Source organism: Littorina saxatilis, linkage group LG8, assembly GCF_037325665.1.
Source record: "Littorina saxatilis isolate snail1 linkage group LG8, US_GU_Lsax_2.0, whole genome shotgun sequence".
NCBI lineage: Eukaryota > Metazoa > Mollusca > Gastropoda > Littorinimorpha > Littorinidae > Littorina > Littorina saxatilis.
In genome coordinates, this window is record NC_090252.1 from 12567012 (window position 1) to 12590351 (window position 23340).

At 41.6% G+C, this 23340-nt stretch overlaps 1 protein-coding gene across 1 annotated transcript in view; it reads left to right on the forward strand.

Annotated features, from left to right (window-relative positions):
• LOC138972810 (multiple epidermal growth factor-like domains protein 6) overlaps positions 1 to 23340 on the forward strand; it is a gene marked incomplete at its 5' end in the record, with an annotated part of 348682 nt that overhangs the window by 19603 nt on the left and 305739 nt on the right. Inside the window, 3 exon segments of the mRNA XM_070345474.1 lie at positions 11212 to 11313; positions 13638 to 13859; positions 20277 to 20510. Coding sequence (XP_070201575.1) covers positions 11212 to 11313; positions 13638 to 13859; positions 20277 to 20510 — 558 coding nt within the window.

The following is a 23340-nucleotide window of genomic DNA, read 5'->3' on the forward strand; positions in this document are numbered from 1 at the left end:
TGAGCGGTGTTTATGTCGTCTGCTACTGCTAGGCTAGAACAATCGGACCACTGCAGTCTGCACTTTCACTGAGTCTGCACGAATAAGGCAGGCTGGTATAATAAGTCTTATAATTATATGGTAAGAACGTTCTGAAACCTACACGTTTTCGATTACGATTGTTCTTGCCTTGAAATAATAATTCGGAAACCATTCATTTACTGAACTGATGCAGTCGTATTTCAGTGTAGTCTGCTAGAGTCGATCGAATCAGTCTTCCAAATGCTGTGTACGTTATCGGAATAACACTTGTATTTTCTGTTAGCCGCTGGGAATTGTATACTAACTCATCATTTGGTAATGTGGATGATAAGCTACATGCCACTAACACGGCATATTATGAGAAGAATCTATGCAAGTCGGCGAAAATGAGATGAAACACAGCGGCTTCTATTTTTAGATCAGTGCCACTGTGGCACAGGCACATGCAATTTGTCAGAAAAAAACCCCACTTCTGCTTTAATTGAGAATATAAGCTACATGTCATTAATTAATTCTGAGGATGAGAGTACAGTCTCGCTTTGGCAAAGGGCGTAAGAATACGCTCTGTGGAAAAGTTAGCGCACTCCAAGAGTGCGCTAACAGATTTAAGCGCATCGCCATTAGCCAATCAACTGGTTCACATCAGTCATGTGACACCAGTACTTACTGACAATTATTATTATTATTATTATTATTATTATTATTATTATTATTATTATTATTATTATTATTTAAGTTATTGAGACATCCCAGTGCACTAAGGGATTTATAGAGCAAATCGAGAAAATTCATTATTGAACGAAGCGCATAGCGCTGAGTTCAATAATTATTTTCGAGATTTGCTCTATAAATCCCTTAGTGCACTGGGATTGTTTCAATAACGATATTGTCAGTACCGCCATAGAAAAAAGAAGATTCCAAGCGCACATTTTGCAACGCGCATTTGAATAGGCATAACTGTGTGGTCAGGTCGTGTACAGTAAAGATCTACTTTTGTGTGGGGTGTCTCAAGTGTGTCGTGCTTTCGTCACACGCATTTTAATTTCTGTTGGTAAATTCCAGTGTAGCGTTAATCTGAACAGTGATGATCTTTCAGAGAGACCTCATTTGAACTCGGAGAAAGGGCTGTGCTCTTCATTATTTGCGATTCGAAACCTCCAGTCGAGCTTCGACGGATTGACTGTGCGGAGTGACTCCCCTTGAATTGACTCGAAGCCGCGGGACTCGACGGTTCGCACATTTTCAAAACAAATGTGGCATATTTTCGTGTTGTATCTTCATTCATCGGGGAGTCTGATAATAAATATGAACGGTAAGAATGCTCTGAACCCTACACGTATTATATCCCCATCGTTTTTTCGTTCACATTTGCCCAACATGTTAATTTGCTGAGCGGGGTTTATGTCGTCTGCTAGGGCAATCAAACCACTGCATGCAGTCTGCACTGACTGAGTCTGCACGCACGAGGCACGCTGGTAATAAGTCTTATAATGGTAAGAACGTTCTGAACCCTACACGTTTTCGATTACGATTGTTCTTGCCTTGAAATAATAATTCGGAAACCATTCATTTACTGAACTGATGCAGTCGTATTTCAGTGTAGTCAGTGCGGCAATACGTATGACAGAGTCGATCGAGTCAGTCTTCCAAACTGGTCTAGCTGGTACGTTATCGGAATAACACTTGTGTTTTCTGCTAGCGGGTGGGAATTTTGGTTAACTCATTAACTCATCATTTGGTAATGTGGATGATAAGCTACATGCCACTAACACGATGAGAAGAATGTATGCAAGTCGGCGAGAATTAGATGAAACCCAGCGGCTTCTATTTTTAGATCAGTGGCAGCCGCACTGTGGCACAGGCACATGCAATCTGTCAGAAAAAAACCACTTCTGCTTTAATTGAGAAGTAGGGAATTTATGGTTATTTGGTATTGTGGAGAATATAAGCTACATGTCAGTAATTAATTCTGAGGATGAGAGCACAGTCTTGCTTAGGTAAAGGGCGTAAGAATACGCTCTGTGGAAAAGTTAGCGCACTCCAAGAGTGCGCTAACAGTTTTAGCGCATCGCCATTAGCCAATCAACTGGTTCACATCAGTCATGTGACACCAGTACTTACTGACAATTATTATTATTTAAGTTATTGAGACATCCCAGTGCACTAAGGGATTTATAGAGCAAATCGAGAAAATTCATTATTGAACGAAACGCATAGCGCTGAGTTCAATAATTATTTTCGAGATTTGCTCTATAAATCCCTTAGTGCACTGGGATTGTTTCAATAATGGTACTGTCAGTACCGCCAGATAAAAATGAAGATTCAAAACGCACATTTTGCAACGCGCATTTGGATAGGCGTAACTGTGTGGTCAGGTTTGTGTCACGGATCTACTTTTGTGTGAGCTGTCTCAAGTGTGTCGTGCTTTCGTCACACGCAAACTCTTGTTTTAATTTATGTTGGTAAATTCCAGTGTAGCGTTAAGCTAAAAAGTGATGATCTTTCATAGAGACCTCATAACTCGGAGAAAGGACTATGCTCTTAGTTATTTGCGATTCGAAACCTTCATCGCGCTTCGACAGATTGACTGTGCAGAGTTTTGCCCCTTGCCAAGGTCGACGGAAAGCACATTTTCAAAATAAATGTGGCATATTTCTCGTGTTGTATCTTCACTCATCGGGAAGTCTGATACTAAATATGAACGGTAAGAATGCTCTGAACCCTACACGTATTATATCCCCATCGTTTTTTCGTTCACATTTGCCCAACATGTTAATTTGCTGAGCGGGGTTTATGTCGTCTGCTAGGCGGCTAGCGCAATCGAACCACTGCAGTCTGCACTGAGTCTGCCCGCATGAGCCAGGCTGGTAATAAGTCTTATATATTATGGTAAGAACGTTCTGAACCCTACACGTTTTCGATTACGATTGTGCTTGCCTTGAAATAATAATTCGGAAACCATTCATTTACTGAACTGATGCAGTCGTATTTCAGTGCAGTCTGCTACGTATGACAGAGTCGATCGAGTCAGTCTTCCAAACTGCTTTAGCTGGTACGTTATCGGAATAACACTTGTGTTTTCTGTTAGCCGCTGGGAATTGTATACTAACTCATCATTTGTCATTTGGTAATGTGGATGATAAGCTACATGCCACTAACACGGTATATGGGAAGAATCTATGGAGACTATGCAAGTCGGCGAAAATGAGATGAAACACAGTGGCTTCTATTTTTAGATCAGTGGCACTGTGGAACAGGCACATGCAATCTGTCAGAAAAAAACACCCACTTCTGCTTTAATTGAGAAGCAGGGAATTTATGGTCATTTGGTATTGTGGAGAATATAAGCTACATGTCATTATTAATTCAGAGGATGAGAGCACAGTCTCGCTTAGGCTAGGGCGGAAGAATACGCTCTGTGGAAAAGTTAGCGCACTCCAAGAGTGCGCTAACAGTTTTAGCGCATCACCATTAGCCAATCAACTGGTTCACATCAGTCATGTGACACCAGTACTTACTGACAATTATTATTATTATTATTATCATTTAAGTTATTGAGACATCCCAGTGCACTAAGGGATTTATAGAGCAAATCGAGAAATTTGCTCTATAAATCCCTTAGTGCACTGGGATTGTTTCAATAACGATATTGTCAGTACCGCCATAGAAAAAAGAAGATTCCAAACGCACATTTTGCTGCGCATTTGAATAGGCATAACTGTGTGGTTAGGTCGTCAGTGTTCAGTACTTTTGTGTTGGGTGTCTCAAGTGTGTCGTGCTTTCGTCACACGCATTTTAATTTCTGTTGGTAAATTCCAGTGTAGCGTTAAGCTGAACAGTGATGATCTTTCAGAGAGACCTCATTTGAACTCGGAGAAAGGACTGTACTCTTCGTTATTTGCGATTCGAAACCTCCAGTCGAGGTTCGACGGATTGACTGTGCGGAGTGACTCCCCTTGAATTGACTCGAAGTCGAAGGACTAGACGGTTGCACATTTTCAAAATAAATGTGGCATATTTCTTGTGTTGTATTTTCATTCATCGGGGAGTCTGATACTAAATATGAACGGTAAGAATGCTCTGAACCCTACATGTTTTATATCCCCATCGTTTTTTAGTTCACATTTGCCCAACATGTTAATTTGCTGAGCGGGGTTTATGTCGTCTGCTACTGTGCTAGGCAAGAGCAATCGAACCACTGCAGTCTGCACTGACTGAGTCTGCACGCATGAGGTAATAAGTCTTATATATATGGTAAGAACGTTCTGAACCCTACACGTTTTCGATTACGATTGTTCTTGCCTTGAAATAATGATTCGGAAACCATTCATTTACTGAACTGATGCAGTCGTATTTCCGTGTACATAGTCTGCTACGTATGAGAGTCGATCGAGTCAGTCTTCCAAACTGGTCTGGCTGGTAGGTTATCGGAATAACACTTGTGTTTTCTGTTAGCCGCTGGGAATTGTATACTAACTCATCATTTGGTAATGTGGATGATAAGCTACATGCCACTAACACGGCATATGAGAAGAATCTATGCAAGTCGGCGAAAATTAGATGAAACACAGCGGCTTCTATTTTAGATCAGTAGCATTGTGGCACAGGCACATGCAATCTGTCAGAAAAAAACAAAACACTTCTGCTTTAATTGAGAAGCAGGGAATGTATGGTCATTTGGTATTGTGTAGAATATAAGCTACATGTCATTAATTAATTCTGAGGATAAGAGCACAGTCTCGCTTAGGCAAAGGGCGGAAGAATACGCTCTGTGGAAAAGTTAGCGCACTCCAAGAGTGCGCTAACAGTTTTAGCGCATCGCCATTAGCCAATCAACTGGTTCACATCAGTCATGTGACACCAGTACTTACTGACAATTATTATTATTATTATTGGTGATGACATCATGTTAGTGTCAAAAATGAGGTCACACAAGTGTCTGAGTCATATAGGGGCTAGCCAAGACAATAAGTAATTATTATAATTCTTGTTAACACACCCAAAAAGGGTGGATATATATTCTTCTAGAGCTACACTTGAAGTGGCGGCATCTCCAACAGCACCTTCTACCTCTGCATCATTTTCAGTTGAATTCTGTGGACCGAGTTCTTCTAGAGATGTACTTGAAACGAATACGAAATTGTGACCTTTTAGTTTTCATGGCTGGATTTGGCTAACACTGACAGTCAGGTGCTGGTGTAAAGTAGTGACTGAGAAAGTTTATCTGAAATGCTCCAGTGTGATTATTATCTCACTTGTATCACGGTTAGTACTGTTCACAAGTAGTTAGTAGTGTTCACAAACTTGATATGTTGTCACCCGCAACCCAGTGGGAGGCGCGCACGCACGCGGATGATTTTGGGTTCAAACAGACTGACTAATTTGTAAAACAGTTAGACCTTAGAATTGATTTGACACATTAGGCAAGGATTTTGCCTATTCTGTAGACATTTTTGCCTAAATTGTACAGTAGTCGTGCCTAAATCGAAACGTTGCCTAATTTCACGACTTAGGCTGCCTAATTTATGCAATAGGCAGCCTAAATAATAAAATTTCACAAATTAGGCAAAATTCAACATTGATTTCACAGGTTAGGCACAGCCGTTGCCTATTTCACGAATTAGGCAAGAGACTACCTAATTCAAGAACTTAGACACTTTCAGGATCTAGGCACGACATATATAAGTATATCATACCTCTTCTGTTAGTGATGGTGTTTGGAAGGAGGTGGGGTTTTTTTTGGGGGGGGGGAGGAGGACGGGGTCATAAGGTCAAATGTAGTGGAATCCTCCCTTTAAGACCGACAAAACCGTGAGAAAATGAGGTCTTAAAATGGGGTTAAGCTTACAGAGGTTATGAACAGAGTATCTTAGAAAACAGGGTCTTGAAAATGTCTTTAAATGGAGGGAGTCTTCAATTGGGTAAGGTTGTTCAGGGAGGGACGGTGGTAACGAAGGCGAGTCGTGTGTAAGCATTTGCTTTTCTTGTTACACCAAGACATGACCCAGATCTGGTCGATTTTTGTCACATTTGAAGGTTACCATGGGATAGAGTACTGGGCCCGTATTCTTGATAAAGCTGCAACATTGTGTTCTTTAAAGTCAAACTGTCATTTAACTACCGCCCAGTATTTATTTTTACTGCCCAGTAATTATTTCTTTTCTCTCGGTATTAATGTGTGTCTGGCGGAAGGTCGGCAGCTACCAAACTTGGTTATTATTAGAATATGAGATTCCTTATGCTAGCTCCTCTCTACAAACAATATGTGAACAAAATGTATTCTTGAAAAAGCTGCAAATCATATACTGGCCTACGAAACCACCACTTACGCTCAATAAGTCCGCCAACTGCTAAGTGTTATATATGAAACACCGGTAAGTCCTTACCGGGTTGTCTCCGAGCTGTAAAGTTAGAGGACCCCTCCCCCTCCTGTAAAGTCGCTACCTGTCAGTAACTTCACTAACACTGTCTTTTAAAACCGTTAAGTTAAAATAAATCTTGTTCAAATATTGTTCGTAGATTTATGTCCCTCATGGACACACATTCGTGTCATTTAAGCACCAATGCCTTGTGGTCAAATACGAGATTCTGCTCGCGAAAGATTTCAACCGATGCTCGGTCATAACGGCGTGTTGCGAAAGCGTGCTAGCCTCTTGTTTAATGCATTACAGTGGCGATAATTTGTTGTCTGATTCCGTAGCCGAACGGTTATAGAATTCGTCTGATGCGCGATTGAGTCGAGTTCAAATTGCCACCAGGCCTTACTTTTTTAATTTTATACTTTTTGTCATTTGTTTGTTTTTGTTTAATTTTTTCGTGTGCAAGAGAGTACGTTGTAATATCAAAGTTGATTTTAAAAATTAATTTAAGGCGAGAATGATTGTTTTGGTTTACATTTTTGGTTAACATTGTAGTGGAGGAGTGGAAAGGGTAGTAGAAGATACACGAAGCCCAAATCCAAGCGTCTTGTTTCAACTTTTTATTCAAGAAAACAATGCAAGGAAACGTAGAGGCCGAAGGCGAAACCCGTAGACAGCAAAGCAAGTGTAGTGTCGTGTTCAGCTGCTAGGAGCGAATGCATGCTTATGCCGGTGTCCGGCTTATACTTATAGCCCCGGCGCGGACTGCACAGAAAGCACTGTCCGGCGGTGATGAAAATCGGACTGAATACGGCCAGAAACACGGAATCTGTGTTTCTTACACTTGCTTTACCCTACGTTATTTAAACAAATACATAACCAATCCTAACAAACAATACATCAAATTAAAGCTACGACCTTTAGCTTTCTATTGCAATAGATCACATTTCGGAAAAACTTATATTTATTTAGTAGGATGCAAAAACAATGGTCCTAGTGAAGGCACTGAACCAACTTCAGTGCGGAAAATTACAAAACTCTCTAAACTGGAATAATGGACAAACTCATAAATCATACAGATAAAAAGAACAACCCTAGACAAACATCATGATATGCGTTACTTGGGAGAAAATTATACATTGACTTAGTACGAAGCGGTAAAGTCCGAAAGTAAATGGAATCGGCTAAATTCCTGCGCGAGTACCTGTCTGCATAAATTAGCAATCTTTGCAGAGGAACCAAGCATCACTCATTACAACCAAATCCTTATAAACAAACTAAAATCGTATGCAACATAGGTACGGGATATGTAATAGTGATACAAAAATGACAAAACAATGATTGAAAAGACAAAGATGAGTTTGTGAGAATCAATTTCTCTCGACGATACATGAAAACCGGTCAAGGTCAGAGTGACGCTTTGGTCAGTTCGAAGCATTATCGTAAATAACACAATAATATGCAGCCATCCAGCCTAATCAGTGACTTCTATGCAAACCTAAATATAATTAGGACCGTATCAAAGATAAAAGGGACTTTGAAAGATAGAAGTTAGGTAGATATATAAAGAAAGGTATCTTATTAGAATTTGCGCCGGCAAGGTGCGCGCGCATCATCGTATCGTCTGCTATGGGATGGGTGATCCCCTTTGTACTGAACACAAGGCTGTTTCGCTATGCGATGATTAGAGTGTTTAGGGTAGCGAAGTGCACTTGGCTACAACATGATATTACCGTTATCTACCTTGTATACGCCCACCCACCCTATGCATCAATTTTGCCCAAAAGTGGGGGGTGGGCGTTTAATAGGTGCTATACCCTTGGCAGAAGCGGTTCTTCAGCTAGAAACACGATATTTTGGTCATTTGTCATCGAAGTGTTCAAAGGATGCGTTATTGCACACAACTCCCCCCCTCTCTCTCTCTTACACCCCCCCCCCCCCCCCCCCCGCTGACCCCCCTTCCCACACCCTGTTGAAATAAACCTTGTGTGTTTAATCAATAAAATGTCTTGCGTCTTACGTCTCTCTCTCTCTCTCTCTCTCTCTCTCTCTCTCTCTCTCTCTCTCTCTCTCTCTCTCTCTCTCTCTCTCTCTCTCTCTCTCTCTCTCTCTCTCTTCCCATTTCGATTATAACCATTTTGGTTAGATCAGGACTAGCTGTAAGAAAGGTCCTACGGACCTAATGCTATCTTTCCTGTAATAAAGTTCAATGTTTCAATGTTTCAATGTTTCTCTCTCTCTCTCTCTCTCTTCTCTTTCTCTCTCTCTCTCTCTCTCTCTCTCACACACACATACAAACACACACACACACACACAAACACACACACACACATACTAACACACACACACACACACATACACACACACACACACACACACACACACACACACACACACACACACACACACACACACACACCCGTGAATCAACCTCTTCAGACATCACTTTTCGCCAAAGATGAAGCTTTAAAGATGAAGATCATTGTTGGAGCAGTCCGCGGTACAAGCCATCAACAACAGTTACTGTACCACGAGTCAGGCTTTATTTCACGTTTAGAGAGGCGTAAACGTCCAAAATTGATATTATTTCACAAGATTGTACACCGTAAGGTGCCAAACTACTTACTTGCAATATTGCCACCATTAATATCAACTAATAACCCATATCGCCAGCACAGACTTTTAGATAGGAAAGTTCCATCGTTGTTGGATTAATGACAACGAATGCCAAGGATACCTCTTCTTCGCCACACTCTGACACGCCCATCAACATGACTAATGCAGAAACGGCTCTCATCGGTGAACAGAAAGTTTCGCCATTGTCTCCAGTTCCAGTTGATGTGATCCTGGGCCCACTGCTGGCGCGCCATGCGATGTCTTTGAGTGAGGACTAGTCCTCTAGCGGGACGGCAGTTTTGGAGGTCTCGCTCAGCAAGTCTTCGGCGTATTGTCTGGCCACTGATAGGTCTCAGATGGCTACCGATGGTGTTCCTGGCTGTTTCATTTGCTGTATGGAATCGGTTTCTCAAATGATGACGCAGGGTCTGGCGATCTTGTCTCTGTGTGGTAACGCGAGGTCTTCCACTTCGTTGTGTATCAGCAGTGCTTCCAGTGTTGACAAAACGTTGCTGAAGGCGATATACTGTTGACAGATGCACATTGAAAGCGACTGCTACCGCTTCTGGGTCATCACCAGCCGATAATCGACCCACTGCCCTCTCGCGTTGTTCTGGTGTCAATCTTGGCATCTTGACTCTGTCAAAAGTTAGACTGGCAGTACGCGTGCCATGGTCTCTTTTTATTACTAATGCATCAGTGAACACATGCCACACATGAGGTTTCCCTTATTCCGCTTGCACGTGCTGTAAGCGCGCATCATGTGTTTCACGTGGAAACTGCTTGTCCCGTGCGTTGAGACAGCAGCAATGGGAACATATTCACACAACAGCGTTCTTACACATGACTGCATAGTGCATCTATATCCCGAAAATTGTTCCTCTCAGATTAACTGCGTTTTTTAAAATCAAAATATCGAAAAATAATTCGCGTTTCTTTTGTTGCTCAGTATATATATATATCTCCCGGTGTTTTTATTTAATTTCGTTTGTTTGGGTTGTTGCTATTGACTTTAAAACTGACACGCCGGCAAAAACGCCGCTAACGCGTGCACAGAGAAGAGCAAGCATCGGGAATCTTCAATTCTATACATAACCAACACTGGTAGCTGCCGACCTTCTGCTAGACACACATGAATACCGGAGGCCGGGGAAAATAAATAATTACTGGGCAGTAAAAATAAATACTGGGCGGTAGGTAAACGACAGTTTGACTTTGAAGGACACAATGTTGCAGCGTTTTAGCCAGCGTGTCAGTTTCAAAGTCAATAGCAACTACCCAAACAAACTGAATGAAATAAAAACACGGGGAGACCTTTTTTATTTATTGTTTATTTTGTTTTGTTTTTAATCTCAGTTGCATGCAGGTGGCTGCTACCGCATTTTAGGTGGGTTTTTGTCTCTCCCACCTTTGTTTTTTGAAGCGGGGAGCATCTTTCTTCATGGTTATTTATTTTATTTTTTTAATCAAATGTTTACATGTTTAAGTTAACAAACTTTATCAATAAACTAATATCATGTTAACCAAATATATTTTTTTAAACATTCCTGCCTAAAATTATTTTTTTAAATCAATTTTGCTATTATAACGTACTCTTTTGCACATGAAGAAAATAAACGAAAATAAACAAATGCCAAAGAGTAAAAAAATAATTACGGGCAGATGGAGATTTAAACTAGACTCAATCACGCATCAGGTGAACGAGAGAACCGTTCGGGCACGGAATCAGTTAATTAAATTGACAATGTAATGCATTGAAGAAGACGCTAGCATGCTTTCACCACAAGCCGGTATGATCGAGCATCGGTTTAAATCTTTCGCGAGCGGTATCTCGTATTTGTCCGCAATGCATCGGTGCTTAAATGACACCAAAGTGTGTCCATGAGGGACATAGGTCTACAAACGATTTTTGAACAAGATTTATTCAAAATTGACCGTTTTACAGGAGGGGGATGGGTCCTCTAACTTTACAGCTCGGAGACACCCGGGTAAGTCCTTACCGGAGTTTTATAAATAACACTTAGCGGACTTATCGAGCGTAAGTGGTTTTACAGGCCAGTATATGAGTTGCAGCTGTTTTAAGAATACGGGCCCTGATCAATGCATGTGGAAAATTATCTTTATTCTTGAGCGTTCATGCCAATTATGAAGATGGTGAGTCGTATGAGCATTAGGTCTTCTTGTTTAACTTTGTTTTTCTGTAACTCTCTCCTAGTATGCAAAAGCGGGTACTTTGGAAGGAATTCATGCAATGAGTGCCCTCCTGACCGGTCCTGCAAATACGTCTGCAACAAAGCGTATGGCTGTGACACACTGGGTAAGCCAGTAGTATAGTGATAGTGTCAAGGAGTGCCTTAGATTTAGTGAACTGGATGGTCCGGTGTTCGTTTTTTGCGTGCACAGGGTTTCTGCACCCACACACTCAATCATACATGTTTACACACCGAGTCACTAACTATTACGCACATGCATACGGGATGACGACAACACGCACTCGACCAAGACACACAACGAATGAACAGTTCAAACAGTTCGTTATTTCATCAGCAGTTTGTTATGTTTATCCGCAGACTGCTTTCTATTACTTGTCGTCTGTTTTAGATTGACTCGTATGGTTCTTCAGCCAGGCAAAAAGTGCTTGTTTACTGACACGTTCTCACGCACGACATGTCGTAAATGCAAGTTCTAACGATTGTTTGTTTTTGCACGGATAGAGAATGTCGATAGTTGTAACTTCTGCCATTTCCTAATGTTTATTTCATTATTTTGCATACGGTTATGGCTAATAAGTGAATAATCTGTTACGACACGAAACGCGTTCTAAATCCGGGAAGGGAGGCTACTCCAGTGTACTTTCAGGTGTATCCTACAGCCTTAAGCGTGTTTGACTGTATAAAACATGGTGGTAGTGACAGGTTGTCAAAAGTCGATACTTTCAGTGCTGCGAGGGACTTCACAAGAGTAACGATGATCGGATAAGTGCGAGGACCCGAAACCTGTCATGGACTAGGAAAAGGCCATTGAATGGAAGGCCGACTCCGTATGGAAGACACCTAACTTACTACCCGCAGACCGTTAACTTGCCTATTTTGTACGGCCCGTAGCAACGTCCTGGAAGACCGTAACCTTTGACCCAAATCCGCAACTTATGCAGCCCTTGAGTACCAGTAAGGCTACTATCTGCATTACGAAGTCGGCTTCCGTTCAAGTACTATTCACAAATACGTGACATGTGTCCCTTGGCACTTCATTGTTACTCCTGATGTCCCTAGCGGCACTGGATTGTTCACCTACTCTCGGCAACCTTGGACTACCGTTATAGTACGACCAGCTTAAGGCAGGAGGGCTTAACTTGTCTAAAAAAATGAATTCACTGACCTGTTTACATCACTATGGAATGTATCAATAAAGAATTCACTGTATTGTTTGAAGCACCGTGGAATGCATCAATACAAAATTCACTGAATTGTTAAAGCACCATAGAATTTATCAATGCAGACTTGAATTCACTCTGCTGCTATAGCACCGTGGAATATATCAAGGAAGATAGCAATGTACTGTTTAAAGCATCGTAGGGTGTATGAAAAAAAAATCACTGTGTTGTTAAATCACCATGGAATTTATCAACAAAGACTTACATTTACTGTACTGTTTAAAGCACCGTGGAATGTATTGATAGAACATTCACTGTATTGTCAAAGCACCGTGGAATGTATCAATACAGAATGTACCTTATAGTTTCAGCACCGTGACATGGATCATTATCAGTAAACAGTTAGTCGTACTGTTAAAGCCCCCTGGAATGTATCAATACAGAATTTACCTTATAGTTTCAGCACCGCGTGACATGTATCATTATCAGTAAACTATTTATCGTACTGTTAAAGCCCCCTGGAATGTAGCAATGCAGAATTCACCGGGGAAAGTGGTTCGCCACAAACATCGCTGTGTAGTACGGCAGCATAGTCCGGTAGTCAACAAGGTTTCGGGTGCGAATAATTACTGTGTCGTAATTATCGAAGCCAGCGATGGTGTTTTGGGCTTTGCAGATTCATGATTGCACGAAGATTAATATGTTATCGATTTGATTTTGGAGGTTCAGTTTTCGATTTGTATCCGTGCACTTTTGGATACTGCACACTGCTAGCAAAGCGACGCAAACCTAAACAATACACACTTGTGTATTGGGACACTGTTATCGATACATTTTAGTTATAATACGTCACATTACTTGATCTTTGTTGCTTCAAACATCCTGTAAACTCAACTTATTTTGAAAGTCGAACAATAATTGGACAAATACGATGCTGCCATAAATCCAATACAGACGCCTCAAAAATCCAATCGATAACATGTTAATCTTCATACAATCATGAATCCGCTAAGTAGAAGCAAACTTCAGTGGCTTTGATAATTACGACGCAAGAACTATCAGTTTCAAAGAGAAACACTTTTTGAGCTCGAAATCTGGTTGACTACCGGAATACATAATGCTGCCGTACCACGCAGTGATTTTTGTGACGTACCACTTCCCCTGGCGTGCGTACTGATTAAAGCACTGAGAACACAGCAACGCATAATTTACTGTATTGTTTCAGCACTGTGAAATGCACCAGTAACGAATTCCTTGTACTGTTTCAGTACCTTTCAATGTGGCAATAAAGAAGACAGCTTCGATGAGTTCCACTCTATATGGTAACGCATTATTTGTCAATGACGGGGTGCTCGCCGACAGCGACGCTAATCTGTGTGCGGCCACCAACCCGTTAGTTGACGGAACAGGTTACCGCTGGTGGCAGGTGGACACGGGGGAATCCTACAGAATCTTCAAATTGCACGTCCACAACCGCGCCGACCTCGATGGTCAGTACAACTCTCAGCGTCAGAAGAAACCTGAACAAGTCGCGTAAGGCGAAAATACAACATTTAGTCAAGTAGCTGTCGAACTCACAGAATGAAACTGAACGCAATGCAATTTTTGAGCAAGAGTGTATACTCGTAGCATCGTCAGTCCACCGCTCATGGCAAAGGCAGTGGAATTGACAAGAAGAGCGGGGTAGTAGTTGCGCTGAGAAGGATTGCACGCTTTTCTGTACATCTCTTCGATTTGACTTTCTGAGCGTGTTTTTAATCCAAACATATCATATCTATATGTTTTTGGAATCAGGAACCGTCAAGGAATAAGATGAAAGTGTTTTTAAATTGATTTCGACAATTTAATTTTGATAATAATTTTTATATATTTAATTTTCAGAGCTTGTTTTTAATCCAAATATAACATATTTATATGTTTTTGGAATCAGAAAATGATGGAAAATAAGATGAACGTAAATTTGGATCGTTTTATAAAACAAATATTGTTTTTACAATTTTCAGACTTTTAATGACCAAAGTCATCAATTAATTTTTAAGCCACCAAGCTGAAATGCACTACCGAAGTCCGGGCTTCGTCAAAAATTACTTGACCAAAATTTCAACCAATGTGGTTGAAAAATGAGAGCGTGACAGTGCTGCCTGACCGGATATGACGTCATCAAAGACATTTATCAAAACAATGAAAAAAACACCTCTGGGGATATCATACCTAGGAACACTCATGTCAAATTTCATAAAGATCGGTCTAGTAGTTTAGTCTGAATCGCTCTACACACACACACATAGACACACACACACACACACACGCACATACACCACGCCCCTCGTCTCGATTCCCCCCTCTACGTTAAAACATTTAGTCAAAACTTGACTAAATGTAAAAAAGAAAAAGAAAAAAAAAGAAAAAAAAAGCGTCAGAAGAAACCTGATACATAATTAAACATGTCTCTGTTAGTCAAAACTTGATATGATGTAAACAAAAACAAAAAAAGTCACAGCATTGTAAATGCATGATTGCTCGAGATGATTTTCGACCCTGAACATATCTACTGAGCTATCAAGAACATAAGTCGTGAGCTCATCAAGTTATGATGCCATTGTTTGATTGGGTCACAGCTTAGTGTCTGGGGTATTTCGAAATGAGTTCACCCAAGTAATATAATTATTATCTGGGCCAGCCAACACTCAATTTTGTCAAGACGATAAGAGATCATCATAGTTCTTGTAAAAAAAAAGTTAAATAAAAACAATCTCTTCAAATGTTGTGGATGTTAAAAAAAATGTCTGGCTAGTGATGAGGGTAGGAAATAAATATATAATTTCTTTCATTTTTGTTATAATTATACTTTTAGTCAACTGGCTTACTTGTGCTCCTTTTAATTCTAATGAGCAATTAGCATTTACTTTGAAACATTTGAATTCGCCTTACTTCTTCTACTGTCTTCCCGTGAATTTGCCTCACAAACAAAACTATTTACTTGTGTAGGTATTTTGTTATGATAGTAAGGCGCCTGGAACTATATTAGCAATACATATGTTCTATTTTTGACTCACCTGAGTAATTGGTGAATATTACGATTCCCGAACATAAGTTTAGATCTTTGAAATGACATTGTGTAAGGAAACTGGAAGAAGACACACTTATCAAAATGTTTGCTCTTCAGTAAGATTTTAAACAGGGATGGTATTGCACCAGAAAAGCCACAGTCGCGTGTTTTTGCACTCATGAACAACATGCATTTTGGGTTATACATAAGTCGAATTAGGGGTATTATAATGCTAATTGCACAAGCTTTCTACCAAAAATCACAAATGTCATGAAAAGCGTACGAAGGGAAACAATTGGATGAAAGTGGTACGAACAGACACATTTTCCCGTCAAAATCAGTACGAACGGACACAAAACTGTTTTTTGCAAATTCAATTCATCTTATGGTTCACATAGGTCTAATTTCACGCATTCGTACTTTGTGCTATTTGAAGACGATTGGAATACACAGAACTTGTAGTGGGGGCCTGTTTGACTCTGATCTAACGAATGTGTATGAACGGAAACGCTGTTCGTACGAAGGGAAACATGCACTTTTGTACGAACGGAAACATGGAGTATGAACGGAATCTGTATGTTTTCAAAAGACAAGTGATTGTACAAAGCCATGGGTTTCTATAAACTTCTGTTCAAGCGAAATGTCGTAACAGGCAATGGTTTTGATGATCATGTGCAAATCAGGGGTCAGATTCGATAACAGAGCGAGAAAAACAAGAACATGTTAAAAAATCAGGTAATTTTGCCACGTTCGGCCCGCGTGTGTTATTATTAGGATTCACTAGCACCTTGGTACTTATCGTACACATAGCCCAACCATTTCGCTACCTTATTCTTTCAATATCACACAAGCGCGCTGCCCACACGACTTACCACAACGTTTTTTCCCGAAGAAAGTGACGAAAATGGGGATGTATGACCGGACACATCCTGCGGATGAACGGAAACATCCGGTGGATGAACGGAATCAGTTGACACACCGTGTAAATGGAATCGTGGCCATGCCTGTGACCTCAATCAAACGGACCAAACCACGTCTTGTGTTCCCTTTGCCACAGTGACTTTTTGTGTGAACACGTTGGAAAATATGACTGTGCAGAGCACATCGCGACACATTATCACAATGATGCAGTAAAGAGAGCTCAGGGAAACCAAAAGACAAAAGACGTTCGAATTACTGGTTTCTTTATCAGGAAGTCTGAGTCGAGTGATACAGTAACAAAACTGGATGGAGAAATTATCCGAGCAGAAATGACAATGCGCGAAATGATTGCCGAATGGATTCTTGATTACACCTTCTTTCGCCAGATTACTTTTTTTGGCTGGGGGGTGGGGGGTGGAGGGGGGGGGGGGTCAGGGTCATAGTTGGGGGAATCATCCTTTTAAGGCCTACAAAACCCTCAGATAATCAGGTATTAAAATCGGTGTAAGCTTACAGAGCTTATGAACCGAATATCTTAGAAAACAGGGTCTTGTAAATGTCTTTAAATGTCTATGGTATAAGGTGGTTGAGGGAGGGGCGGGGGTAACGAAGGCGAGGGGTTAACCTTTGCCGTGCTTCCTGGGTTCACCTGTACCCAGAGACACACTAAAATCATTGTAACTCTGGAACCATTAAAGGTATCGTTTTGAAATTTTAAGTATCTCTCACACACCTAATTTGCTCTCTGTCTGCAAATTTTTAGTGTGTACATGACAAAACATCAGAATTAATTGATTATGATAATTTACATAAACACTACCGATGGCGCGGGTTCACACATACCCATACTTTTAAAGAGTAGTAGTGATTGTAACTATCCCTCTGCCGACGGCGCGGGTTCTGCTACACCCATAATTACCAAAGCGGCGGAACAGTGTCTGTCTGCCTGTTTGTCTCCAAGAGACTCTCTGTCTCTCTGTTTGTCTGTCCGTATCTCTCTGTCTGTATGTCTGTTGTCAGTTGCTCTGTCTGTCTGTCTGTCTATCCGTCTATCCGTCTCTCTGACTGTCTGTCTATCTGACTGTCTGTCTCTGTCTCTCTCTCTCTGTCTGTCTCTCTCTCTGTCTGTCTCTCTCTCTGTCTCTCTCTCTCTGTCTCTCTCTCTTAGTCTCTCTCTCTGTCTCTCTCTCTTAGTCTCTCTCTCTGTCTCTCTTTCTTAGTCTCTCTCTCTCTCTCTCTTTCTTAGTCTCTCTCTCTCTTTCTTAGTCTCTCTCTCTCTTAGTCTCTCTCTCTCTTTCTTAGTCTCTCGCTCTCTCTCTTTCTTAGTCTCTCTCTCTCTTTCTTAGTCTCTCTCTCTCTCTTTCTTAGTCTCTCTCTCTCTCTCTTTCTTAGTCTCTCTCTCTCTCTCTCTTAGTCTCTCTCTCTTTCTTAGTCTCTCTCTCTCTCTCTTAGTCTCTCTCTCTTTCTTAGTCTCTCTTTCTCTCTCTCTTTCTTAGTCTCTCTCTCTCTTTCTTAGTCTCTATCTCTCTTTTTTAGTCTCTCTCTCTCTCTCTTTCTTAGTCTCTCTCTCTCTTTCTTAGTCTCTCTCTCTCTTTCTTAGTCTCTCTCTCTCTCTCTAGCTCTTTCTTAGTCTCTCTCTCTCTCTTTCTTAGTCTCTCTCTCTCTCTTTCTTAGTCTCTCTCTCTCTCTCTCTCTCTCTTTCTTAGTCTCTCTCTCTCTCTTTCTTAGTCTCTCTCTCTCTCTTTCTTAGTCTCTCTCTCTTTCTTAGTCTCTCTCTCTCTCTTTCTTAGTCTCTCTCTCTCCCTTAGTCTCTCTCTCTCTCTCTCTTTCTTAGTCTCTCTCTTTTTTAGTCTCTCTCTCTCTTTCTTAGTCTCTCTCTCTCTCTTTCTTAGTCTCTCTCTCTCTCTCTCTCTCTCTCTTAGTCTCTCTCTCTCTCTCTTTCTTAGTCTCTCTCTCTCTCTCTTAGTCTCTCTCTCTCTTTCTTAGTCTCTCTTTCTCTCTCTTAGTCTCTCTCTCTCTTTCTTAGTCTCTCTCTCTTTTTTTTAGTCTCTCTCTCTCTCTCTTTCTTAGTCTCTCTCTTTCTTAGTCTCTCTCTCTCTTTCTTAGTCTCTCTCTCTCTTTCTTAGTCTCTCTCTCTCTTTCTTTGTCTCTCTCTCTCTCTTTCTTAGTCTCTCTCTCTTTCTTAGTCTCTCTCTCTCTCTTTCTTAGTCTCTCTCTCTCTCTTTCTTAGTCTCTCTCTCTCTCTTTCTTAGTCTCTCTCTCTCTTTATTTGTCTCTCTCTCTCTCTTTATCTGTCTCTCTCTCTCTATCTTTCTTAGTCTCTCTCTCTCTCTCTTTCTTAGTATGATGTATCTCTCTCTCTTTCTTAGTCTCTCTCTCTTTCTTAGTCTCTCTCTCTCTTTCTTAGTCTCTCTCTCTTTCTTAGTCTCTCTCTCTCTCTCTCTTTCTTAGTCTCTCTCTCTTTCTTAGTCTCTCTCTCTCTCTTTCTTAGTCTCCCTCTCTCTCTTTCTTAGTCTCCCTCTCTCTCTTTCTTAGTCTCTCACTCTCTTTCTTAGACTCTCTCTCTTTCTTAGTCTCTCTCTCTCTTTCTTAGTCTCTCTCTCTTTCTTAGTCTCTCTCTCTCTCTCTTTCTTAGTCTCTCTCTCTCTCTTTCTTAGTCTCTCTCTCTCTCTCTCTCTCTCTCTCTCTTTCTTAGTCTCTCAGTCTCTCTCAGTCTCTCCCTCCCCCTCTCCCTCCCGTGCAAGAGGTCGGTGAAGGGAGAAACTCGATGCAACCACTGAAGTAGCGCTGTGGGTTTCCCTGAACCCACCCCGTCGTTAGAGAAATAAACGATAAAAACCCTCTTTCAAATGTGTGGGTTCAGACAAACCCGCATCGTCGTTAGAGGAATAAACGGTAAAAACCCTCCTTCAAATGTATGGGTTCAGACAAACCCGCATCGTCGGGAGTGTGTAGTCAAAAGCGGCATCCGGCAAAGGTTAACTCCTATTGGGAGTTCCGAGAGCAAGTGGGTCCCTCGGTGCATGCCCCACGTAACAAAATAAGACGTGAGGGATTCCCAATATGGGTCACAACATTGTTTTGGCGTAACAACAAATTCGTTTTTGACTCACATGCGAAGCAAAAGTGAATCTATGTACTCACCCGAGTCGTCCGTCCGGACGTCCGTCCGTCCGGAAAACTGTAACGTTGGATATTTCTTGGACACTATTCAGTCTATCAGTACCAAATTTGGCAAGATGGTGTATGATGACAAGGCCCCAAAAAACATACATAGCATCTTGACCTTGCTTCAAGGTCAAGGTCGCAGGGGCCATAAATGTTGTCTAAAAAACAGCTATTTTTCACATTTTTCCTATTTTCTCTGAAGTTTTTGAGATTGAATACCTCACCTATATATGATATATAGGGCAAAGTAAGCCCCATCTTTTGATACCAGTTTGGTTTACCTTGCTTTAAGGTCAAGGTCACAGGAGCTCTTCAAAGTTGGATTGTATACATATTTTGAAGTGACCTTGACCCTGAACTATGGAAGATAACTGTTTCAAACTTAAAAATTATGTGGAGCACATGTTATGCTTTCATCATGAGACACATTTGGTCACATGTGATCAAGGTCAAGGTCACTTTGACCCTTATGAAATGTGACCAAAATAAGGTAGTGAACCACTAAAAGTGACCATATCTCATGGTAGAAAGAGCACCATTGTACTTCCTATGTCTTGAATTAACAGCTTTGTGTTGCATGACCTTGGATGACCTTGACCTTGGGTCAAGGTCACATGTATTTTGGTAGGGAAAATGTGTAAAGCAGTTCTTAATGTATGATGTCATTGCTAGGTTTAGTTATTTGACCTTGACCCTGAAGGTCAAGGTCATGTAAAGGTCAAGGTCAAGCATGTGAGTCGTATGGGCTTTGCCCTTCTTGTTCCCTTAGGTAATCAACTGAAACACTTCGATGTGTTCGTGGAGAACGATGGGATGGAGACGTTGTCGATGCTGACGAAGAAGTGCGCGGAACACCGCAACGAAACTCTGGAAAACGGTGCCGAGTTTGTGTTGACCTGCGACCCCAGCCAGCTGAACGAGGGTCGGTTCGTCATTCTGGTCGCCCCTGAACCATACATACTCCAGCTCTGCGAGGTGCGCGTCATGGGACACAAGGTCCAAGGTAAAGTTTTGTAACATCCTACACATACTTTAAACAGGTGCGCGTCATTGGACACTACGTCATAGGTGAGGCATCCAAACATCCTACAGACACTTTAACACATCGCTGATAGGTGCGCGTCAGTTCGAACGGTTTGACGAACTCAAGATTGGTTCTCAACTAAATGTTCCGCGAGGGGAGCTCAATCCGAGTCTACAAAAAAAGCAAGAAAGGTATTCCCGCTCAAAAATGGCTACCCCCACGACGAAATCACCGATTATAAGTTGTAACTGTGTGCTGGTTGTCATTTGTGTCTCCCCTCCCCAAATGTCGCGATTCACGAAGCCTTCTCTGTCATTTACTCCACTGGGTTCGGGGTTTTGAATAGATTCGGGAAAATAACTTTATTTGCATGCGCTGATCTTGGTGTCTACCGGGGAGCTGCATGTGGGTTCTATGGGAAAACTTGATTATATTTATGTAAAAAGGAAAGACGGTGACCAAAAATAAATGGTTATCTGGGATATATTTGAAGCTAGAGCTTTGATACTGTAACGCCGAGCGGTGGTAGCTTCGCGGAAATATTAACTGTCTGTGTCTAAGACGTTATCGTGCATGCGGTTTTAAAAGACATTTGTCAGGATGGCATCCAAACCACACGCACCAGACGAACAGACGAACAGAATACTTCTGACAACAAAATGTAAAGTCAACAAGAGTGTAATAGGATTCCAAATTGTATTCAGACCAAAACAATCAAAAAAACATACGTGGGTTCTTCCATAGAAAACATATCAATAAAGAATCTAGGTTGGCTTCCCTACAGTTTCAATGTTATACTAACAAATAAAATCTAAGTCTTTGAGCTTCTGAAAAATCGGGCATGACCCGTAGGTACCCTGGAAACCTAACTTACTCTCCAAAACAAAACCTAAGTCCTAATCTGCAGGAAAAAAATTAGGCAGGGGTTCGGGGCCTGGACAAAATCGAGCGACGCCGCTCGATCACTGCTTGTTGGTAACCTTAAGAGTAGCACGCACTACTCTAATTAGCCGTGTGGAAACCGAGTGAACAGCGCGCACTGTTCACTATTGCAAGTAAGACTGAAGCTGCGATTTGAGGACGAGGTCTATAAGGTCAGCCACTAAAGCTCACATAACCCGAAACCACACGCAACTCCAGGGGAAAGGCACCAAGCACAGGGAAAGATTCTCGCAACTTTAACCCAGCTCACTGTACCTTCCCCCTTCACGATTGCAAGTGGGACTGGAGCCGCGTATCGAGGACGTGGTTTATTTGGTCAGGCACTAAGGCTCACATACGAGTACAACCACACGCAACTCCGGGGAGAAGCACCAACCATAAGGAAAGATTCCCGCACCTTTAACCCAACTCAATGCACCTCACCCTGACCTCACGAGGACAGCGGCTTTTATAGCTAACGCGGCTTCCTCCCACGTCACCATAGCAGGACCAATGATAATCTTGCTCTGGCAGCGCGGGAGCAAAAGGGGGGGGGGGGGGGTGGAGGGCTTCGAGCCTGCTGTCAGCCTCCGTACAAACTGAAGTTACATTCCTCAAATATACACAAAAGCTCTTCTTTTAAGAAAACCCACAAGAAAAATGATGTACAAACATATGTCATTACATGACAAACCTTCTTCTTCTCTTCTTTTCGATCGCCGATCACACTTGGAGTTCGGATCTTGAGATATGATTCAAAACATAAACGAGTACTTACCAAGTCGAAGTTTGTGTAGAATTCCATGATGCAGTTTACAGGAACGGATGGATATGTAAGAGAGTGCGCATGCGATAGGCTTGACTTGAACCAGAGTGGGTGGGTGCTGGGTTTGGGCTTATCCTGTGCTTTAACATGATCTAGAGCGACATTCTGCAGGTGATTTCTACCCACCACCAGTACTCAACCTCCTCTGTTTGTATTGTCAAGTGCCGGTGGTCTGGCAAAAACAAAGTACGAAATGAAAAGACACAAAGTGAACCACGGCGATAAATATAATTCCTGCCCCACGACAAATCGCATCCCCCCCCTCCTCCCTCCCCAACTCCCAACTTCAGAAATCCTTTTTACAATTACGTCCAAAATACACTATTATCACATAACAGAATTAGAATGATTATTATCTCTTACGAAATGCATGAAAAGTGCTCACTTGACCAGCAAAATGGGGATTGTTTGATGACAACATTCTTCTTCAGTTCAATCCATCGCGCAAGCTCCTCCTCGAAATAACCCCGCCGCGTATCATAGCTGTGTCCACGAGCGAGTGTTTCGTCTCTCCTCTGCCTTGTTCAAAACGGTGTAGTCGGCGGGGAATCATTGCGTTTTGGTTTCTTCTTTTGACTTTGGTCGGAGTTCGATTCAACTGAGTGATCCCGGCCTCCATTTTGTTTTACACAAACTCATGATGACGTCTGACATACAGGGTGTCTCACAAAACTTTTAACCCATTCAAACAGCTTTATTTCATGAACCAATCAATATATTTTCAAAAACTAAACTAAAATGGAAAGCTGAGATGTTAAAAATTCTGAAAAACAACATGCCTACAATGTAATACTACATCCACAGTAGTAATACAGCAGTTCATAAAACATGCTCCAGATAGCCACCGTTGCGCTGGAGGCATATTTGAGCACGGCAAGCGAAGTTGTCAATGACTCGAACACATTCTTCCTTTGTGATGGCCTTGATCTTCTGGGTGATGGCTTGTTTTAGTCCAGGGATGGTCTGAGGCATTACAATTGACAAAATTATGCAAGGTTATAACAAAATTATGCAAGGTTATAACAAAATTATGCTAAAAGAGTACGTTGCTGCAGTTAGGGA